The sequence below is a fragment of the Mus caroli genome, unplaced genomic scaffold, assembly GCF_978045245.1.
Source record: "Mus caroli unplaced genomic scaffold, Mus_caroli_1 scaffold_4, whole genome shotgun sequence".
NCBI lineage: Eukaryota > Metazoa > Chordata > Mammalia > Rodentia > Muridae > Mus > Mus caroli.
The window spans coordinates 107,107,328-107,130,200 of NW_028227259.1; the positions used below are offsets into that span (position 1 = coordinate 107,107,328).

The 22,873-nt window shown below is 41.5% G+C and overlaps 1 protein-coding gene across 4 annotated transcripts in view; it reads right to left on the reverse strand.

Moving 5' to 3' along the window:
* Window positions 1-459: 459 nt before the first annotated feature.
* Mapk10 (mitogen-activated protein kinase 10) overlaps window positions 460-22,873 on the reverse strand; it is a 313,083-nt gene continuing 290,669 nt past the window's right edge. For 2 of the 4 annotated variants that reach the window (XM_085836936.1, XM_021162158.3), the window contains 2 exons: window positions 21,066-21,143; window positions 460-7,186 (listed from right to left, as the gene is read on the reverse strand). In XM_085836936.1, coding sequence (XP_085693062.1) covers window positions 7,044-7,186; window positions 21,066-21,143 — 221 coding nt within the window. In that variant the 3' untranslated portion in view covers window positions 460-7,043. Of the gene's footprint in view, window positions 7,192-21,065; window positions 21,144-22,873 lie in introns of all 4 variants that reach the window. The other 2 variants (XM_021162159.3, XM_021162155.3) reach the window with 2 other exon arrangements.

Here is a 22,873-nt window from a genome sequence, read left to right on the forward strand (position 1 = left end):
TTTTATGAATTTAAAAATTATCCATTCCCAAATTACAAAGGAAAATAATCACTCTTCTCTAATGGTGGTTCATTAAGTGTACCTGAAATACAATTGGACAAAATGAGAGCATTGAAAGACTATTTGTTTTTATGCCAATAATAAAAATGGGCTCATTTAGGATGCACTTGTAATTTAAATACATTGTGATTTTAAAAGAAGATAAATTAGTAAGATATTTTTGCATTGACCATGTGTTTGTAGGCATTGATTTATTGGCTGCATTTTTTTATGATAAGGATCACAATATTTGCCTTCTACCACAAACAGTTCAATAAGTGCTTTTGGCAAGGATTGATAAAATACTTTAGAATGTAGTTCAGAGATTAAGCTAGAAATTCAAAGTAACCTTCCTAGAGCTTAATGTATGCCAATCTGAGTTACCAAACTATTAGAAGCATACAACAGCTCTCAAATGTCTTCCTTTCATAAAGAAACCATTTGAAATCATTAGTCTCTTAGACTGGATGAAGTGCTATTTGCATTACAAAGTTTTATTTTCTGTATTATTGTTTGTAGACAATACTTTCAGGAACACACTCTCAGAAGCACTTCAGTGCTTTTAGTGGAAAGGACATAATGTACGATCCAGCCTTCTAACTAGCCTAAAGGTGTGTAATGTAAGATAAACTTTCCAGGTGCCTGCTGGTCAGAGGCAAGCAATATGGATTATTGTTTGAACAGAAAGCAAGGTGGAATGGGGGACCGTACCAGAACTCCCCGCTGTACTGAGTAAGCTGAACCCTCTACACTGCATTCTGGACTTACCTATTTTTGAATTTTACACACCAATTGCATACCTTCCTTAAAAGGAGTATTTGGCGAAGGGGGTGGGGTTTGGAGGATTGATTTCATGTTGCTGCTGCTGTTGCTGTTGCTGTTGCTGCTGCTGCTGCTGCTTCTGTTTTGATTGCTTGCACCATAGCATTCATGTGTTTGAGAAATGTAAGTTTCTACAGTACTTTTCAGTAACTTCACACCCAGTCATTCAGCAGCCTGACCCTGTAGAGCTCGATCTGGGACAGGAGTCTTCCTGTCATACAGCCGGGCCAGGCATGAACAGAGCTGAGATGGTGGAACAGCCCGTATATCACTACTTGGACATGTTTTCCAGGCATTGTCTTCAAACTGCTGTAAGGGTGGGGGTGGGGTATGCTATGTGTATAAAACTCAGCAATGAATGCTAAGTCAATGGCAAGGTCAAAAGCCTTTGCCTTCTTCACAATCACATCTATTATTGAGCAAGTAGATTCATCCTCCTAGATTGGTTGTTCCTTCAGTTGCACGAAGAAAGGCATGGTCAATACTCTTGTTGTCACTCTTGTTGTCTTGTCTCATTGCAAATATAATCAAAACAGTCAAATATATGGTAATGTTTTATACTGCCTAGAATGTACCAACAACTGCAGATTTGCCCTCTTTGGGCAATCATCATGAAGAATGAATTTGCCCTTCTTAGTCTTATAGGTGTTTTTAGATATGTATGCTTGATCGAAAGAAAAGACAAAATTTGTGATTGACGTCAAACAGGATTCCAGGCATAGTTGTACACGCTTGGAATCTCAGAACTCAAGAGACTGAGAGGCAGGAGGATTGAGAGTACTAGGATCACCTGGCCTACATAGCAAGCGACCTATCCATATCTTTCACTCAAATGAAAGAAAAAGAAGAAATTAAAATAATTGAAAAATCATTAGGATAAGAGTCATTGCAAAAGTAAGAAATAGCCTTCTGTTTCTATGAATAAAAAAAGTATGAAAATTGCAAATAGTAGGAATTCCTACGTTTCAAGATTTTTATTAACAGAATAAATAAAATGTATTGTTCAGATATGTGCAGGCCACTCCCCAGTGTTGTTCAGTCACTGCCAGGTGAGCCCTGGCATGCTCAGGGGACTCCACTGAGTGTAACTCAAATCCCTAAGTTAGACAAGAGGTCTGAAACAATAATGTCGACAAAATAAATCCCTCAGGCAAAATAAATATTAGGAATTCTGTCGATTAATTTGAAAACAAAAACGTAGTCCTGACCTACTTACCAATGACTTTTGTCCACTGTCATCTTACTGGTTATCACTGAATTGTAACCGTGATGCTAGGATCTGCAGATGGAAACGAAGGCCTTTCTGGAAGGAATGAATCTCAAGCACAAACACACCCTTCTCCACTGAGACCCGTGCATCTCGAATGAGAAGGAAGCTGTCCCTTCCTTCTTAATTACGCCCTTGGTAGAACTGACTACCGCAAGGTTTCTTTACTGGGGTCAGAATAAACTCACGGGAGCCCCTTCAGAGCTCTGGCAGCCCATGAACCCAAAGCAGCACAAACAAAGGGCATTGTCGACAGGAGAGTCCGACAGAGTCTGGGTTTTGTTTGGTTTTACGAGAAGGGAAGTGTATTTCCTTCAGCTTTAATGATTCATAAGACATACAAATTACAATACGTTGACTTGGTTCCAACTGTGAAGAGTCTAAAGAATTCAAATTCTCCAATTCATGCTCTTTTCCACAGACATATTTAAAATGAGAGAAAAATGGAAAAGAACGTGAGAAAGAACACAGACATGGATTGAATGAGTTTGATCCCATATTAGACACCATTGAGAGCACATCAAACCTATCAGGCTAGTGACAGCTCGTCTCACCTCCAAGACTTTGCAACGAGATTGGACATACATGATTTTGGCTTCCAGGTTGAGAGAACTATATGGGGGCAAATGTGAACATGTGTGTGTGTGCGTGTGCTGTAGACACATCTCATAAACATTGACATAGGACAATTCTCTTCATCAGTAATTTTTTTGGGAGGGGGTCCAGTCATGCAGAATAGCAGGCAAAGGTAGGCACCCTGCAAGGACATGACACAGAGGACAAATGGTGGCAAATGAGGGCTGGGAAATTCATCTCTACTGGGATATACTGGCCATTGGTCCCACATGAGCAAGAATAAAATGAACAGTTCACATGTTAAAAAAAAATCTACCACCTCGCTTTGACTGACTAAAGTGAATTAACAAAGATCTCTCTGGATGCCCAAAGAGGAGATACCATTTATATTTTAATCGCAAGGAAAATGAGTGATTTGGTTGTTTACATTCTCCATTTTTAGTTTGTTTAGTTAGTGCCACTTCTAAGGCTACACGTGGAAGACAGTGAACTCTTGCAGTTAACATGTGCACATATCCATGAGGGCAGGAGCATTGGAGTGGTGAGAGAGATTGCTCTTCAGACCCAAAGAAGCTGGGATCAAAATCCACCACCCCCCACCCCAACGACTTCTCTGATCTCTCTGGATCATAAACGTTATCTTTTCCAGCAAAGTTAATTAACAAAATTCTTTACAGAACACAGTACGTTCTTATTTGCTAAGAAAATGGAACAGCAATAGATTTTGTATAACCTGGCCTCTGTGGTAAATACTCAAGAGCTGTAGAATGAGACCTGTTATTCTTTGCCCTAACAGATCACAAAATGATGTCTTGTTCATGCATTCAGTTTGTTCTATGCTCCATGACCAAGTCTCTCTCATCTACTGGTCAGCTGTTATCGGTGCCTTTTTATGATACTTGTTCTGGTAGTGATAACTGACTGAAAGAAGCCAGCCATGCTACCACTGAGCCATCAAATGAGCATGTTTCCTCCAACTAAGACTTGCCTACGTCCTGGTCCAGCCGTGGGATAAAGACCTATGAAGCTCTAATGATGGATTCTGAGAGATAGAGTATTAGTTTCAATCTTTATTGCACAAGAAAAAATTGGGCTATAAGGTCAATGTATCCCATTGGAAAAAATGATCACACTGACCCACCAAACACTCCCTAACCAGCAAAAAAATACACCCTCACCCTTTCTACAGAACACCATGGAACATATTAAGGACCAAGGTTGCCTACTGAAGGGACAGATTTGTAAGTCCTCACTATGCCAACCTTCTGTTGCAAAATGAATACACGAAGCTCCTTTGAATCTTCCACAAACACAGTCCAGGTCTCAGAACAGTTCTCTGCCCCCCAAAACAAGAACACCCTTGTAAGTAACTGATATTACATAAAATAAATACTGGGTTTTTTCCCTAGCAAGACCCACTAGAGGGCATAATGTATACTGTGAACATTCTCAGAGCATTGGGGGTCTCAATTGAAATGTTTTGACATTGACCCTCGGGGTTATTTCTCCTCCATCCATCCGTTGCTTAGCTAAAAACCAAGCCTTCATGAGATCCAGGAGCTAAATGTGCATCTTCCCCTCAATGTGCTATTTAAAACCCAAGAGATTTGCTTCCTATTTTCTTGTCCATGGGGGATCTCTGTCCAAGGGTGCCGGCCACTAGGAGACGTGCTACCGGTACCCAGGCTAACCTGAAGGAGGGGAAGACAAGATTTGCCTGCTTTCATCTACCCAGGGAAATGGTCAGCATTTGTCAGTAGGATCCTGACTGTTCAGCACATCCGCCATTCTGCTGAGAGCCCTGCCTGTCTGTCACCATCTTGATTATTATGGAATTCCCCTTGAAACTTGTTTCTGTCAAGCAGTTGTCTGGGCATTAATCTGGTGTGATATAAGGTGAGGGAGTGCAGAGATCACAGACATAAAAGCAAACTACAGAAAAAGAAGAGAAGAGAATACAGGTAAGTTAAGAAATAGGAAAAAAAGAAAGAAGGTAGATGGGAAAGGGAGAGAGATCGTGAGAATGAATCAGTGTTTATAAAGATCACTTTGTCCACATTAACCAAATGATCCAGCAACAGACCAATATCTTTATCTAGGGGATGAGCTGCACCCTCTAAGATCTGAAGGTAGCTAGCTCCCGCCCCCCCACTTCTCTTCTCTCCCTTTTCAATACCACGTCTTACAATGAACCGTGCTGTGGGAAGCAGTCCCAGGAATGGCCACACAGCAGTGTGTTGTCTGTATGTAGTGTGTGTGTGTGTGTGTGTGTGTGTGTGTATATATGTGTGTTTATGCACATGTGCGTATTTGTTGGGAATGGAGGGATGTGGTGTTGGCAGGAGTTGGGGATGGGTCTGAGGCTTCTGACTATTGCTTGAAGAGAGAAGATCTTCCACGCTGTTGGGTTTAAGGCAGTTTGCAGAGCCCTGGCATTGCTGTTTGCTCTGTAGTGAAGGCTTTCCCATCTGCCAGGCCCATTACCTTCAACTGCTCACACATTCCACTTTTCCTCAGGTGAAATATCACCACAGGGGTGAGCACCAAAGTGGCCAGAGTGCAAATAACTGTAGTGGATGCTTCACCCAAGGGAGGAAGAAGGGAAACCAGGCCTGGCCTGTTATTGCTCAGAAGCTGCACAGGCATTGCCTTGTATATAACCACGATGTTTCACAGTGCCTCTCTGAGTGCTCAGATAGGATCTCTCAGGGATTTGAGCTAAATTTGGATGATTTCACTAAACACACAAACATTTCATGGCTTTAGGACAAAGTCACTGCTAATGCTAGCTAGTAGGAGCTATGTTGGCACAGCGTTATTGCTCTCGTGTATCTACTGCAGTACAAAAGTCAGGTTATCAGCCCTTCTCAGATTACACACATCTATGAAAATACATCAATAAGTATGAAACACCAGTCATACCAAGGGGCCTGGGAAATCCCTCTGAGGGAAAACACAGTCCATGAAGATGCTTGGAGATGCTATCCTGAAGATCGCTCTGTTTGCTTTGGGCATTTTATTTTAATTGTTTTATCCAATTCCAGAAGAGGGAATAAAATATCAGCAGGGGAGGACTCTGGGAAGCAGCTCACAGATGGAAAACGTGCCCTACAATCTCACATTGGTCCATTAATCTTCTCTAAAGTCAATCACATGAAGGTCTTTCCACTGTGTCTCGGGAAAGGGCTTTTACCACCCGGGATTTGTGCACAATGATCCTGCCTTGACGCCTGCCCCTTCCTTCAGCAACTTGCTCTTTTGACACGTAATTTTAAAAATAAACAATAGTGTCCAATGTTTAGAACACAGATGTGCCATCCCCCGGCCCCTGGGCAGTGGTTTCCTCCATTCAGTCTATACTGCAGCAATATGCTCTGGTCCCCACTACCCACTGACTTCCAGAGAGAGCGCCCTTGGCTTTGACTCACATCTTCCATCTAAAGGACAACCCTATTTAGAACCTGAAAGCTATTGCTCCCTCCCTCCCCCCACCCTGGATTTAAGCATCACATATGTTCTTTCTACAAATTGGTATACAGGTGCCATTTAATCGGTTCAAATTCGGAAGCTACATCTTCAAGGGTCTGAGAGTTCACGCCTCCATATTCCCCCTTTACATAGTCTCTTATAAGACATACAGCTTAATCAATTAACAAACTAAACAGCTTATATACTGGCAATATATTACAGATGGATTTATGTCAGAGTAATAGATCACATGAAATGGACCATGTGGTACCCCGGTGTGTGTCTTGGTGGAGCCTGGAGGACACTGACAGGAGCATCTCTAAGTGCTGTTTGAATACAGACACATGCGAGATCTGTATCTACATCCATCTGACTAGGCCGGAAGAGCAGGTAGACGCGAGATAGAGACACACACATGCTGGGCGGGACCCGTGCCCACCTCCTCATGCCATTTGAAGGGCAGTTACAGGTTGCTGGTTCTGCAGCCACTTAAGTTACACTTTAGGGAAAGGCTTCTCTAATTGTGTCTGATTTGTCTTGTGTAGTAAGCACTGCTGGAGGGAAACCAAAGCGAGCGCAACTAGAAGTTAAGTATACATTTCAGCTCAGCTGTGATACAGAACTTTGGAGAAGCACGCAGAAAGATTTAACTTAATTTTACGTTGGATCTCTCTCTTGTTATTTTTTTCTTGACCTTTCGTGAGTGCATTTGTGACAGTGTGTGTGTGTGTGTGTGACAGTGTGTGTTTGTGTGTGTGTGTGTGTGTGTGTGTGCAAGCTGTGTGTGTGTGTGTGAGCAAGCTGTGTGTGTGTGCTGTGTTCTATCGCGTCATCTCCTGAAGAACGCTGGGTTTCGCAGGCAGGCGGCTAGTCACCTGCAACAACCCAACGGTCCCGCCGAGGCCTCCAGGCTGCTGTCAGTGTCAGATGCGAGGGTCTGGTCGGTGGACATGGAGGAGATGTCGTTGACAGACGAGGATGGAGGGAGACTCTCACTGCTGTTCACTGCTGCACCTGTGCTAAGAAAATGAAGACCAACATGACTAAATCTGGAACCAGACCCATGTGCTCAGGATGTTCAGTGTAGGGATGGATATAACAAAAAGAAAAGTCTCTTCTATTTCGTTGGCTGACCTTTGTAGAACTGAACTTGATGGTGGAACTCAAGGAGATGCGATTCAAAAACCCCATCGTATGTCACATCTGTTCACAGGTTAATGGTTATCAATTTCGCTCTGGATTAGAAATCACTCACTGCTCACACCACCCACCTCTAAGTCCCAGTGTTGTAATGATACTGAGCTTGGGTGAAGCCAAGGCATTTGCATCCTTATGTAAGACCCTAGGGACTGTATAGTCATTCAGGGGACAGAAAACCACTGGCCTGATACTGATGCTTTCGATGAAGGAGGTAAAACAAGCACACATGATGGTCTTAGACCAGGAATAAGCCAAGGCAAAGCCCAGTGGTCAGAATTTGTGATGACTACAGCTCTAAGGAAATGTAAGTATATAAAACACAGTGTATTATATAATCATTAAATGGAATACCAAAATGCAAATCGATGTTCAAAAGCCGAGACTCTAGAGAAATGTTAGTGGCGAGCAGAAGGAAAGATAGGCCAGAGCACGCCCTCTGAGCTTGGGTGTCCTTCCAGCAGACTCAGTTGTTTAGGACCTGTGAATATTGGGTTATTAATTTGAAAGCATCTTTCATTCTGCAGAAAATGTCTGAAACTCTGGCGGGGCACCTCAGCAAAGACTGGCTGTGAGTCCCTACCTGCCAGAACAAGGAAGGGAAGATGGGCCAAAGGCCCCAGAGACCAAAACTCAGCAGTCTGGAAACAACCAGTCTCCTTTATCTTCCATCTATATTCTCCGTGTATAAGTGATAGGTTAACACAACGTATACATATGAAACAAGAATATGCTCTGTAGAAGAGGTTACTACTATTTAAAATACCTATCGATTAATCAACAAGAACAAAGAATTCCTACTAAAATTGTCTCACTTGGGAAGCAACGGGGTCAAAGATCTATTTGGAGAAAGATTTTAACTAAAATAAGGGACAAATGGATTACCACACAGATGCAGTATTAATTCAGAAAGCAAAACAAGACCAAGGAAGCAGAAGCATTTAAATAGTGTCTGCTCCAACAGCAGGTATTTTATGGGGGGAAATGCTATAAGAAATGTAAAATAACTAGGAGGGGTTCAAACGTTTACACTAAGACACTTTTATACACCTGCATACATTTGCAGTGTTATTTGATTATAAATTAATCATATAAACAATTGGAAATACACTTAAAAAGAGAGCCAGTGTACACTGATGCCCAAGTTAATGGCAAGAACAATGATATTTTCTTGTATTCCTGAATCTTTTACTAGGAACTCTCCCTAGCTGTGACCGTCTTCCATGCATCCTTTGTACCATGATAGTTTCATCTACAGAAACTCTGAGATACCTTTTATACCCTTTAAACTCCTTTAAAAATGCCAAGACCTCCTCGTCTTAGATGTTGCCGGTTTCCTCTAAATGGTGACTACTTTTATCAAAGTGGTGTATAATGTAAAGTTACCTGGCTTCAGTATATTCCAGCATTCATCCATGACAACCCTCATAGAAATTGTGCAGGGGTAGGCCAGCTCTTCATACTGCTAGCACACACCCCTGGACCCCACAGTGGAGTTGTTTATACCCAGTACCAGAATTTCCAATTAGACTGACATCTTTCATGTTCCTTCTGAAGTGCTGACCTCTAATAACCCATAGCCATTGAGGTGCTCTTTGGGGAGCCAGCTTCATGCCAGGGACAAAAACAACACACAGTACTCTGATAAATGCTAACATCGGTTACAGATCTAACAGACTGAGGCCACTTTTGCATGCTCTCTGCCTGTGTCCAGGACTATGGAGTTTTATGCCTTTCAAATAAGAGCCCACAGTTTATATTTAGGTTTTATTATGCTAGAGTTGGAAAATGTTTATGTCTTCCCACAACTGTTTTTGTTGAGCTCTAACTCATGTATTAGGTAAGTTATAAATTTGATTTGTACAATTCGGTGTAATGAAGAGCATTCTGAATTGTACAGTATAACCACATTCAATCATTTTCAACTCCCCAGTGGGAGTCCTATGCTCAGTTTCTCAGCCACCCAGTGTATATGTGTGTGTGTGTGTGTGTGTGTGTGCAAGTGCGAGTGTGCGGGTGTGTGCACATCTTGTATGTGTGTGTATGTGTGTGTGTGTGGTGTATGTGTGTACATGTATATGTGTGTCTATGTGTGTGTGTGTGCAGGTTTATGTGTATGATGTATGTGTGTACATGTGTGTGTGCACATGGTATATGTGTATACATGTATGTGTGTGTATGTGTATGTGTATGTGTGCACGTAGTATATATGTGTACATGCATCTATATGTATGTATGTGGGTGGGTGTGTGCACATGGTATATGTGTGTACATGTGTGTGTCTATGTGTGTCTATGTGTGGGTGTATGTATGTGGTGTATGTGTATACATGTATGTGTGTGTATGTGTTTGTATGTGTTCGGGTGTGGGTGCATGGTGTATGTGTGTACATGTATGTGTGTGTGCGGGTGTGTGCATGTGGTATATGTGTGTACGTGTGTGTGTGTGTGTGCAAGTGTGAGTGTGCGGGTGTGTGCACATCTTGTATGTGTGTGTATGTGTGTGGGTGTGGTGTATGTGTGTACATGTATATGTGTGTCTATGTGTGTGTGTGTGCAGGTTTGTGTGTATGGTGTATGTGTGTACATGTGTGTGTGTGCACATGGTATATGTGTATACATGTATGTGTGTGTATGTGTATGTGTGCACGTAGTATATATGTGTACATGCATCTATATGTATGTATGTGGGTGGGTGTGTGCACATGGTGTATGTGTGTACATGTGTGTGTCTATGTGTGTCTATGTGTGGGTGTATGTATGTGGTGTATGTGTATACATGTATGTGTGTGTATGTGTTTGTATGTGTTCGGGTGTGGGTGCATGGTGTATGTGTGTACATGTATGTGTGTGTATGTGTGTACGGGTGTGTGCATGTGGTATATGTGTGTACGTGTGTGTGTGTGTGTGTGAGCTCGTGTGTACGTGTGAAGGTCACAGAACTACTTGGAGTGTCATGCCACAGGCACTGTCTACCGTTTGCTTTTGGAGGCAGGATCTCTCCCTGGCCTGACTCACTTAGTAGGCTTGGCTGACTGGTCAGCAGGCTCTAGAGAGTCTCCTTTCTCTACTGCTTCAGTGCTGAGTTTACAAGCATGTGTACCAGTGCCCAGCTTTCCCCCTAGGGGTTTAGGAGACTGGACTGGGATCTTCACATTTGCAGAGCATACACTTTACACAGGGAACTCTCTGCAGCCCCCAGCAGCTTTTGCCTCCATGGTTCTGTGAATTCATATCCATAAAAACATGGGATGTGAATGTCACTGACTTCTGTCACACATTGCCAAAGGCATGATACGCCTTGAGAGAGGAAGCTTGCGTAGCGTGTGAGTATTCCGTCCCTGTATAGCTGAGCAACAGCCATCGAACTACACACCGCATTTTCTTTACTCATTTCCCAGTTGATGCACATTCACTAAAGAACTGAGCCATCGTCCTTTTAAGGATATTATGAATGAATGTCACAATCCTATCATGATCATTCACACCGAAGTTTTGCATGGATGTTATTTAATATCCATTGCGGTCGGCGCCGCTACTTCTATTTCATTGATTCTATTTGAAGACGTGCTGAACTGTTTCTGAAAGTGAGTGTGCCAGCTTTAAAGAATTAGTTTCCTCACATGTTCTCTAACATTTATCAGCTTTCCTGATTATAGGCACCCAAAATGTGTAAATTGAACCGTGCTGTGGGTAATTTGCATTGCCCAGAGGACAACCAACTGACCTAAGTATCTTTCTGTGTGCTTGGTGGTCATTGCGTACTTTCTTTGGAGAAAAAAAAATCTGTTTGTTTGCTTTGATCAATTAAAAATTGCCTCATTTCCTTCTTCTTATTGAGTCACAAAAGTGCATCACCGGTGGGAAGCAGATGTGTAATTTGCAAATGGTGTTTTATTATGGATTACCTTTTTTTCTTGGAATTTTCTTTATACACACAGATGTCAGATTTGCCCTTTCTGTTCCTGGGCTTTGGGTAATAGGTCTAAAAAAAATTCCATCACTTAAAACCATGAGGATTCACTCCCATAATTCCCTTCATTTCTCTCACGTGGTTTCTGTGACCCATTTTGATCTCGATTCTGCGCATGTTCTGAGGCAGAGGACCTCTTCGTTCTCCCGTGGAGGTACCAGCACTCACTTTGAGCTGGCTTCTGCGTATGTCCTAAGGCAGCTGGCCATCTTGTTCTTCCATAGGCAGTACCTGCTTGTTTCAGCACCATTTACTGAAAAAGTTCATTTTATTTCCTTGTGAAATTATTAATCGATCCTCTTTTATAGTGGACATATGCTAGTGTACTCACGGCTTTGTCCCATTGATCTGTAGTTTGACTGTCATGGAAATAATACAGCAAGGCCCTAGGAATTAGGATATGTTTCCATACATTGCAGCTCCCTACAGGAAATGAGATGGCGGTGAGGCAATCAAGCATAAAGAGTAGCCTAGGCAGCGGGGACCCCACTGGGCTTGGGCTATATCTACACCCTTCTCTGAACAATATACCGAGCCACCTGTTAGCTAGTCTTAGTGATGACACGAGAGACAACATTGCCTCATAGTTCAGTGTAGAGGAGCCCCAAAGTGAGCAGATTATTTCCCTCGGCTAATAGACGAAAATGTCCCTGCCTGAGGCCAGAGATACCAGAAAGGTTTGAAAGAAAATGTCTTTGATTCTGCCCTGCTCAAACACCAGACGAGAGGCCTGGTTTCTCCTTACCACTTTTACTGCAACTGAGGGCCTCGTTGGGGGAGTCATGACTTGAGACAGGGAGGTGGACATGTCTAAGCAACTCCTTCCACCCCTATGTCTCCATCCAGTAAAGTTTTGGACTGAATGGCGTACTCTGGCTACTTTCTTGAATAAAATGCCAAGAACCCAGAAACACCTGGATCAGATCCCAACCACATGCACTGGCCAGACCCTAATCTGGTAACAGCGGGAATGAAAATGGCCTACCCTAAAGCCCTAAATGCTGGCTCCAGGAAAAAGACTTAACTCCCAGCTAACTGGGTAACCGGGCCCCACAGCTAAATCTACATATGATGGGTAGAGACAGAGTGAGATTTCTCCTCAGTTTCGGCCAAAAATTAAAATATACTTATATTTGTTACATAAATCATTGATATGATATATATTTGTATATCTATATCTTATATATCTATGTATCTACCTATCTATCTACCTACTATCTATCTACTACCATATATACATATATCACCTATCTATCTGCCATCTATCTATCTATCTATCTATCTATCTATCTATCTATCTATTTTATCTATCTGTAGATACACTTTAGTGAAGGCAGGTTTAGAGCCCTTTCAATGCCTTGTGACCAAGGGGCTCAGTAGCAGTTAGTGGGTTCTGTTGGGTCATCATCACTGACAACTCAGTTGGATTTGGAATCCTCTAGGAGACACACCTCTGGGCTGGGCTGTCTCCTAGTGTTTGCACACAGACTTAATTGAGGAAGGCATGTAGGAGGCCCCATCCCATGTCCTGGGAGCCCTGACTACATGCAAAGGGAGGAAGCAAGCCTTCACTTCTGTGTTTCTGGAGTGTTGATGCAGTGTGGCTGCGGCCAGCTGCCTTACACTCCCTCTGCCATGGCCTCCTTGCTGTGATGGGTTCTGTTCTCTCTGCCATGCCCCCTCTGCTGTGATAGGCTCTGTCCTCTCTGCCATGCCCCCTCTACTGTGATAGGCTGTGTCCCTCGTCCAGGACAAGCCTACCCTATTAAATAAGCCTTTGTCCAGTGTTTTGTTGCAGCAATGGGAAAAGTAGAATAGAATACTCTGTCTTTAGTAGTGTTGCTTCCTTGTTAGTATTCAAATCAGGAAAAAAATGTGAATTTTCCAACTGAATTCTTTCAGAATAATCTAGATTATTTCTTATTTATTTACTCATTTGTTTTGAATTTTAAAATAACCTTTAAACTTGTGCAAAAAAATTCCAAATATACAACAAAACAAAAACAACAGCAGCAACAACAAACCCCAGTGACTTTTTTTAACTGACAGTCTAATTAATCAACCAGCCTGGGGAAACACAGACACTTTTCCAACCCCAAAACAATGGTGGAAAAATGGAATGCCTTTCATTCATTTTGGCTGCCTTTCACTTTTTTCAACAGCAATTGTTTTCAAAGTGCAAAGTTTACACTTCATTTATTGAGGTTATTGCTAGATGATTTTTTTACCTTGATTTTCATCATTTACATTGAGTTGTTTTCTGTTCATGGCTACTGCTCAGGAATGTATCTGATTTCTTTGAATGGAAACTCTCGATACTAGCCAACTGGGAGTTAAACAAATTAAATGATGATGATGTAAAGACGTGGGCTGCTCCCTGGTGCAGGGTCTTAGTGGCATCCTCTTGTAAATGCCTTTATCTGTATCTCCTTGGTGTCTTGAAATTAGTCACCCTGAGATTAGGTAGCCCACATTTATAGATGTTATTTATCAGCCTTCTTAGAGATGGATGCCAAACTCTAATGACCTTGTTCAATATATGAGTTTGGTTTTGTGTGCTCTTTTTTATTGAGCTACAATAAATGTCTCCTGACTTGACAGCAGGCGCTAGAGGTAACCCTTTCTAGTCTGTTCATAAGTAGGCAATAAATAGACTTTGTAAGCATAGAACCAAACTCAAATGAAAGTAATAAGAACAAAGAATTTGGCTTCAAGATAATTTATTGCCAAGAAGTTTATAAAAGTCTCTTAAAGAGAATTGGACTGTATTAAATCCACTGTATGGAATTACAGTGTCCATCTCTCTGGGACATCCCAGCCCATGATTAAACACCCTCCCTTTCACACCACATAGGAGGACTCAGGAAAAAGACACTCGTTCTTTTAAAATGTCGCCAATGCTATACTGTATTTTTTTCAATAAAATTATGTTTAAATGAATTAAAAATATAAATTGTGTTTAAAATGAGGATTATTATTTCTTGGCTAGAAATGATGTAACCCCAACTCATTCATTCATGACTGCTTTTAAAATGGGAATTATATTCTTGATCACACCTTCCCAATACTAAATGAGAATGTAAATATAGAGTTAGGAGAAAAAGCAGAAGAAAATAATTATTGAGGGACAGTTTGTCCAATAGCTTCAAGATCTTGAGCCTTAGGTTACTTGAGCTTTAAATTTTTTTAATCAATTAATCTTAGTAGTCTGGATCACTGGCTAGATGGGGGAGGTGGGGCGCTGTTCCCAGAATCCAGAAGACAGAATGCACCTGAGAAGTGAGGACTGCACATCAAGAGACTGAAACCCTCTGCTTTTCTCTGCTTCACTGGTCAAGAGAAATGGGGGCACTGGCGCACACAGCCTCCTGCATATGTTCCAGCTCTAACATTCTGTAACATCTACTTTCAGAGCAAAATTGATGCCTACTCCTGCTTTCCCTTGGCAGACATTACAAGTCAATTCAGGAAGCAAATGGCACTGCTACTGAAAACAGATAACCTCAGGTGAAATCAGATAGCAGAGCGGAGTACAACTATTTAGGGATGTACCTGAAGTTTAGATGCATTTTTTTATTGATATACACTGACTCCATTAATAAACTTCAGACCTATAAATTATTCTGTGAGTGCATACTTAACTCCCTATCTACATTTTTCAATCATCACTATAATATGATAGGTTTTGATATTAGAGCCACTTTGTTCCTAAAGAATGACACTAACTTATTCCTCATACAAGATTTCTAATGTTTTGATATAGGAATAGCAAGAGAACCAGTATGACAAAAGTTTTTCATCCTGCTTTCTTATAAAATAAAATGGTATGAAAATATCAAAGGGCTGACTTCTGCGAGGCATTTTAGTTACTGCTTCTTCTTACAAATTTAGTTTACGAGGCAAATGGTTGGACCTGGAGGGCATCATCCTGAGTGAGGTAACCCAATCACAAAAGAACTCAAATGATATGTACTCACTGATAAGTGGATATTAGCCCAGAAACTTAGAATACCGAAGATATAAGATACAATTTGCAAAACACATGAAACTCAAGAAGAACGAAGACCAAAATGTGGACACTTTGCCCCTTATTAGAATTGGGAACAAAACACCCATGGAAGGAGTTACAGAGACAAAGTCCAAACTTTGACAAAGTCCAAGCTGAGACGAAAGGAAGGACCATCTAGAGACTGCCATATCCAGGGATCCATCCCATAATCAGCCTCCAAACGCTGACACCATTGCATACACTAGCAAGATTTTGCTGAAAGGATCCTGATATAGCTGTCTCTTGTGAGACTATGCCGGGGCCTAGCAAACACAGAAGTGGATGCTCACAGTCAGCTATTGGATAGATCACAGGGCCCTCAATGGAGGAGCTAGAGAAAGTACCCAAGGAGCTAAAGGGATCTGCAACCCTATAGGTGGAACAACATTATGAACTAACCAGTACCCCGGAGCTCTTGACTCTAGCTGCATATGTATCAAAAGATGGCCTAGTTGGCCACCACTGGAAAGAGAGGCTCATTGGACATGCAAACTTTATATGCCCCAGTACAGGGGAACGCCAGGGCCAAAAAGTGGGAGTGGGTGGGTAGGGAAATAGGGGGGAGGGTATGGGGGACTTTTGGAATAGCATTGGAAATGTAAATGAGGAAAATACCTAATAAATATTTTAAAAAAAAAATGTAGTTTACTGCGTGCACAAACATGTACACACATGCACACACATGTGCACACATGCAGTGGCACACTGGTAAAATGTTAACAGTTTGCTTTCCAGGGGATCAGTGTGATTTATGGGTTCTGCCAGCTCCCCTGTTGTAAATCTTCCCTGCTTAGTTTCAAGCTGCCAAACCAAGATCAATACATTCTCATTAGGGAAGAGACTTACACAGTTGTTCACATAAGCTACTAAAACAAGCTCCAGTGGTGTCCCAATCTCCACATGGCACATGAAAACATATCATACATAACTGTGTCCTTTATGATATGAATACATATAATTTACCAAATGTTTTTACTCTAAAATCATCCAGTAGAATGTCTAACCTACTGTTTCTTGAGATACAGATTGGTTAAGGTTGGTGGTTATAGTTTAGGGAGTATTAAAATCAGACAACTTTTGATAGGTACAGGTAGTTAGGATGGTTAAGAAGGGTCTTAACTTTCTCACTAGGTTAACTGAATTGGCGTTCTTCAAAAGAAACTAGCCACACATTAAGGTAATCAGGCCCACAAAAAAATTTATGAATGTACATTTTCCAAAATGAATGAACCAAACCATTATATTTGTGGAGATTAACAGGGCAGATAAATATTTATAATTGTAGTGTAAGAACATACTGAATTGCATCCTATATTAACACTACACTCCTGTCTTGAGTTCTGTGTTTGAAATAGCGTCAAAATATATTCAGGGAGAAAAACTAAATATCAATTTTCTAAGGAATAGATTTTCAATGATCAAGAGAGCACTTAGGTGTGTATGGTACATAAAGATGAATGCATACAGTTGTCTCAATGGGCTTGTAGTAAATAACAGAAAATAAGAAAAGCGCCGTGTGTTTTCAGCACAAGAGCTAGTAGCAAATGCAGAGGGCAAGATCTTACTTGAGGGAAACCATGAAAATTCTTTTTGGACAAAGTGTGTTTGGGAAGGACATAGACTGAGGTAAAGATTACTAAAATGGGTTCTGCAGACCAGTGTCCACCCAGCCTGAGGTGTGAGGAGATCGACCAGTGTCCACCCAGTCTGAGGTGTGGGGAGATTCTCTGGTGCATGCTGCTTCTTCCTCTCAATGACTGTGGGCGAGCATGCTATGGTGATTATGGAAACTCTCAGGGATCCTTTCTATTTCAACAAGGAATGCTTTGGGCTTTAGGTTCTGCCTGTGAGTTCCTTCCTACACTGCAGACAGAGCATGTGTCTAAGCCACACTTCCTGAGGTTTCTGCATCACTCCATATCCTAAAAGGACAAAGAAGGAAGGGTAGGGTGGAGGACAATTCTCCTTTTCCTATTCATTACACCCAATGAAGATGGTTAATTATCTTCACTGCTAAACTAGGTGCATTTAGAATAACCTGGACACTAAGGTTCTCCCCTTGGTGTGGCCATAAGGGTGTGCTTTTGCACAGGCTCAAAGCTAAGACACTGCCCTGAATCTGTAGCAATCTGGACTTACATTTTTTTTTTTAAAAATGATAGAACCATTTAGATTTGAGGGTCATTTGAAGATGAAACTAACATGCTTTGCATCGTGAAATGGGCATTAGCCTTCTCTGGATGAAGGGGTTGAATGTCCGAATTTACATTGATACACTTGGTTGTCAAGAGAGCAAGATAGGGACTTACAAGGGTTATCTTCATTGTCAAATTGACTGGGTTTGGAATAAAGTAGGATGTTGGAGGCACCTCTCTGGGTATGTATGTGAGGCCACTTCCAGGGAAAGAACTGAGTGGTCACCAGCCATCTGACTGTGACTGGGACCATCCTGTGGGCCAGAATAAGGTGGAAATGAAAAATGTCAAGAACAATACCACCCTGTTTCTCTGTTCCTGACCTCCCACAGTGTGAGCAACTCTACTTGGCCACTGTGATTCTACCTTGATGAACTTCTGTGAAGCCGTGAGGACATACAAACCCTTCCTGCAGTCATAAAGTATTTTTTGGCCATGGTGACAAAGTTCCTAATTCACTCTCTCTAAGACAAAGGAGACTTGCGATAAAATTGGATATTGACTGTCATCTATGAGTGAGAACAGCAAGCAATGGCTGACCTGTCTGTCTGGGTACCACAGTGGTTATGGATGCCAACGAGTTACTCAGAGAAGAGTTTTAATATGAAAAATTAGTTAATTAATCAATGCATCCCACATCCTTTCCCCCTAGAACAACATGTCACACGTGGGAAACATGTTTTAAAAGTAAGACTTTCAATTCAGTTCTCCTCTTAAATCATCATCTCCAGCCTGCACTCTTGTCACCACAGGCTGAATGCAGGCTACTGTTGAACCTAAACAATCATATCTTATGAAACTCTTTATATTTATAACATAGGTATAAAGAAAAAGAGTGTACAGCATTAATACACACAAGAGGAAAGCTCGGGTGGTCCTGGAGTGTGTGATCAGTCAAACCTATAGAGATGCAGAGGTGTGCCAAACTCTGCAAGGAACAAGTTGAAACTTTTGCACATTGACTTTAATCAGAGTCATGTTAGTACATAATTGTCATGGTTTGTATATGCTTGGTCCCGGAAGTGGCACTATTGGAAGGTGTGGCCCTGGTGGAGTAGGTGTGTCACTGTGGGTGTGGGCTTTAAGACCCTCATTCTAGTTGCCTAGAAGTCAGTCTTCCACTAGTAGCCTTCAGATGAAGATGTAAAGCTCTCAGCTCTGCCTGCACCAAGCCTGCCTGGATGCTGCCATGTTCCTGCCTTGATGATAATGGACTGAACCTCTGAATCTGTAAACCAGGCACAGTTAAATGTAGTCCTTTATAAGAGTTGCATTGGCCATGGAATCTGTTCACAGCAGTAAAACCCTAACTAAGACAATAATCATACTGTCATCACTCCTAACATGGAAAGACTTAACACTGAGACTGAATGAGAGAAGAGACTGTCTGGAGGGATGCATTCCTGTCCACTACATTAGCCTAGTGGTCCAGAGGACCGGTGTATCAACACTTTGCTGAGTACCATTTATCTTTGATGGGCTCATGTCATATGATTTCATTGGCATCTTACATTCATTTTTGAGAAAACATTGTGCTGCAACAGCAAGGAAGTAGAAACAACCTAAATGTCCTCCAACAAAACCACGGTGCATATACATGACAGGGTGTTATTCAACTGTAAAGGGAAACAAAATCATGAAGTTTGCAGGTACTATATGGAATGAGCAATGATTGTATTGAGCAAGGTAACCCTGACTCATGTTCTCTCCTCAGAGGCTCCCGGCTCCATATCTTCAGATGTGAATACAAAGCCTTGAACTGAAGAAACAAGGAATATGGAAAGGGAACCATTGAAAGGATGGGTTGGGGAGCAATAGAGAGGGGGCAAAATAGGGTATTAGTGATCTGATGGGGAAATGGAAATGGGATCCCTAATTATGGAGAGGGGAAGGAGATAAATACAGAAGATAGGAATGGGATAAAATAACAGCAAGGACGTCTGAAAAATTCATTAAAAAATCATACTATTAACTATCTACCTTTAAAAAACCTAATACACACAAGCCTGTCTATAAATATACATATATGATTTAAATGAAACTTTCTCAGTTAGGCTAACAATGCTCCTTCCAAAGAGCATAAGACCACCAGACAAAAACCACCACAACACCAGGTATGAGAAGACCTGTTTTGATTTTCTGGTCAGAGTTGCAAACTGTTACAGGCTATTGCTATTGTTATTGCCCTTGGCTGCCTGTCAGAGGCGGATGACAGGTCCACACTGCTGAAGACACTATGCAGTTCAGACACGTGTCCAGACCCCACTGAGCCGGAACTGACCTGAGGACCTGCCCAGTCCGAGGACCAGCTTTCATGGTACCAAACGAACTTCCACAAATGGAAGCAACTAACAGACCTAATCAATCAGCTATGATGCTACCGAACCATAACAATGGTCCTCGTGGCCCAGCAACACAAGGTGAAGTAGTAGTGTGTGTACTTTGGTGGTAGGCAACAGCTCTCCAACTGGACTCAACACCTACCAAGAAAGACATCATCTAGTATTGGCCATGTAGCCAACTACCCAGGGCTAGTGAACTCATGGATCCTGGAGGAAAACCTACAGCTTCTCCTATACTAAGCCAGCATAATCCTTAACTATACTCTAAATATTTGTCCGTATGCTCACAGATAAGTAGAGTCCTCGCCCTCATCAATGACACTTCTCTGTGCCCCAAACAGAAACCATTAGAGAAAATCACAACTGGTCAAAATGTTGTGGATCCCAGCCACAACAGATACGCATACAGAATAATTCCCACACCTAAGGCTCAGGGATCATTGCAGAAGAGGGGGCGGAGAGACTGTAAGACTCAGGGTATCAGGGAGTTTTCTGTGAAACTGTGTCTCCTAGGAATGTCAGAAGTTGCAGCCATTACCGTCTCAGCAACATGACTTCCTAAATATGAGCTGAACAGGGACAACAATAGACATGCCAACGTGGACAAGGGAAATCCCATGAGGCCTCAACCATCAGGCAGCTTAGGAATGCTGAGCAGGAGAAAGGAGAAGAGTATAGTTGGTTGTCCAATCCCAAATGGTCAGCCCTGAACATGTTCTTAAAACAAATATCACATAGACTGAGCTGCTTATATCTGGGAATATTTATATACACACAGACCGCTCCCACATAAGTATTAATGAAAAAAATTGGGCCATGAATTTGAAAATGAACAGTGAAGAGTACCTAAGTGTTTGGAGGGAGGAAAGGAAGGAAGAAATGGTATAATTATATTATAATTTCAAAATCAAAGCTATTATTAAAAAAAAAAACCACTGCCACTGTTCTGGCTTATAGAACCAGAATTAGCAATATTGAATGCATGGTTAAAAAAAAAGAAAAGAAAAGAAAACATTGCAATACAGGGAAATGGCTGTGTGATATCTGTTCCCAGGCTCTGTGAGTGACATTGTCTATGACCACACCCATCAAGGGCCTGAAAGACACGAGCTTCTTGGTTATTCACGGAGAGTGGGTACCTGAAGGTGAGGGCTGGCCTTTGACTACGCCGTTCTTAGTCTTCTCTTCTGAGTTCATTACCTCCTTGTAGATAAGTTCTGTAATACAGAATCGTCCGTGTTATTATAACAAAAGCAGAGATTCCCTTAATCCACAAACCTATGCACTCGCTAATGAGAAATAACTTTTTTTGTGGCATTGAATAGAGTATTAAATCACCGAGGATTTTTAATCTTCCATTTCTATAGTTCCTTGGTCTTAACACTAAGTTTAGCAAAAGCAGGGCCTCAGCACAGAAGTTAAGGAAATGAATGTCTAAAAATAAATGAATTCCTGTTTTCTGAACTGATTGTGCTAGACTCCTGGGTATACTCCTGGGCTGGCAATTACAGATTTAAACAACCTTGCTTGCTTGTTCATTTGTTTATTGCTTGGGTTTTGCAGTGTTGAGGTTCATCCCCAGGTCTCATGTGTGCTAGGATATGACCCTCCTTCTAGAATGTGTTCCCAGCCAATGGCTCTGCTGTTGGATGCTCTCATCTCCTTCCGTATCCACTTCCTAGATGCAAATTGGTTACATTGTAACGAATGCTTACATCTTCTACCTCTAAGATCACCGTTCTTCCAGACTTGTGTCTGGGACTGGTAAACCTAAGCACAACACAACTTAGGGATTAAAAAGTCATTTTGGTCATTCTCAGGCCATTTTTTTTTCTTGTTGCTGCAAATTAGCCTCCAGTTCTTTCATGCTGCCCGATTTAGCTAAACATCATTCATTCATTCCCACCCTTAGCTAAACATCATTCATTCATTCCCACCCTTAGCTAAACATCATTCATTAGCACCGTCCTTCCCAGTACCCCCTCCTCCAGCTTAGTGCCACTCTCAGTGGCTCCATCTTCCCACTTGCTATGTCACCAGCCCCAGCAATGCCTTTATGCTTTCCCTTTGACAAAGCAACCCTGTGAGCTGACCATCTGCCACCAGTCTCTCCCTGATGCCACGCTCACTGGCTTTGCCTTCCCATGCTGACCTGCATGGTACATTGACCAGTGGAATTATTTGGCTTATTTCTAGCATTTGGTTTCTCCTTGTGGCCTCCTTCTGATATTCTCCTTTTCCTTTCTTTAAAAGTCATTCAGAATCTCCTTCCTTTTATGTTTCTTCTCATTTCTATTCGATCATGTGATACCATCTGTATTTGGATTTCCTAAATTTGTTCTTCTATGTAGTTAATTGAATTAGTCTGACAATGCTGTGTAGGTTTAACTTGTTTTTCTATTTTGTTTGAGCTTAGGTATAATTTTGAAGCTACAGTATGAGCTTGGAAATTTTTTGCTAAAAAATAAAACAGACTGATGTTTTCACTGATTTATTTTTATTGAGAGGAAAATGAGCCTCTTGGGGTCACATGTATTCTATCTAAACTCAAATTTTGTAAGTTTTATAAATGTATATGTTAACTATATTTAATTTGAAAATGTTTAAAGTACATTTCAACCTTAATTTTAAATTAATTTTGTTTATTCAGGAGAGAGGGGGCATAGTCAGGGCACAACTCCGAGAAATTGGCTCTCTCCTTCCACATGTGGGTTTAGGGTTAAACGGGGACTTGGAGGAATAGCATTCTCTCTGAAGATCCATCAGGATAGCCCTCAAACTTAATTTTAATTTTGTATAGCAACATAGGACTTTAACTTGTAAGTGTTCAAATGGAGTTTGACTGTTTGACAAACGCTTTGCATACAAAGGTGTCCATAATTAATTCTTTTTTCAAGCAAACATAGCATTTCTGTTACATTAATGCTGATAAGCTTTGGGAAATTTT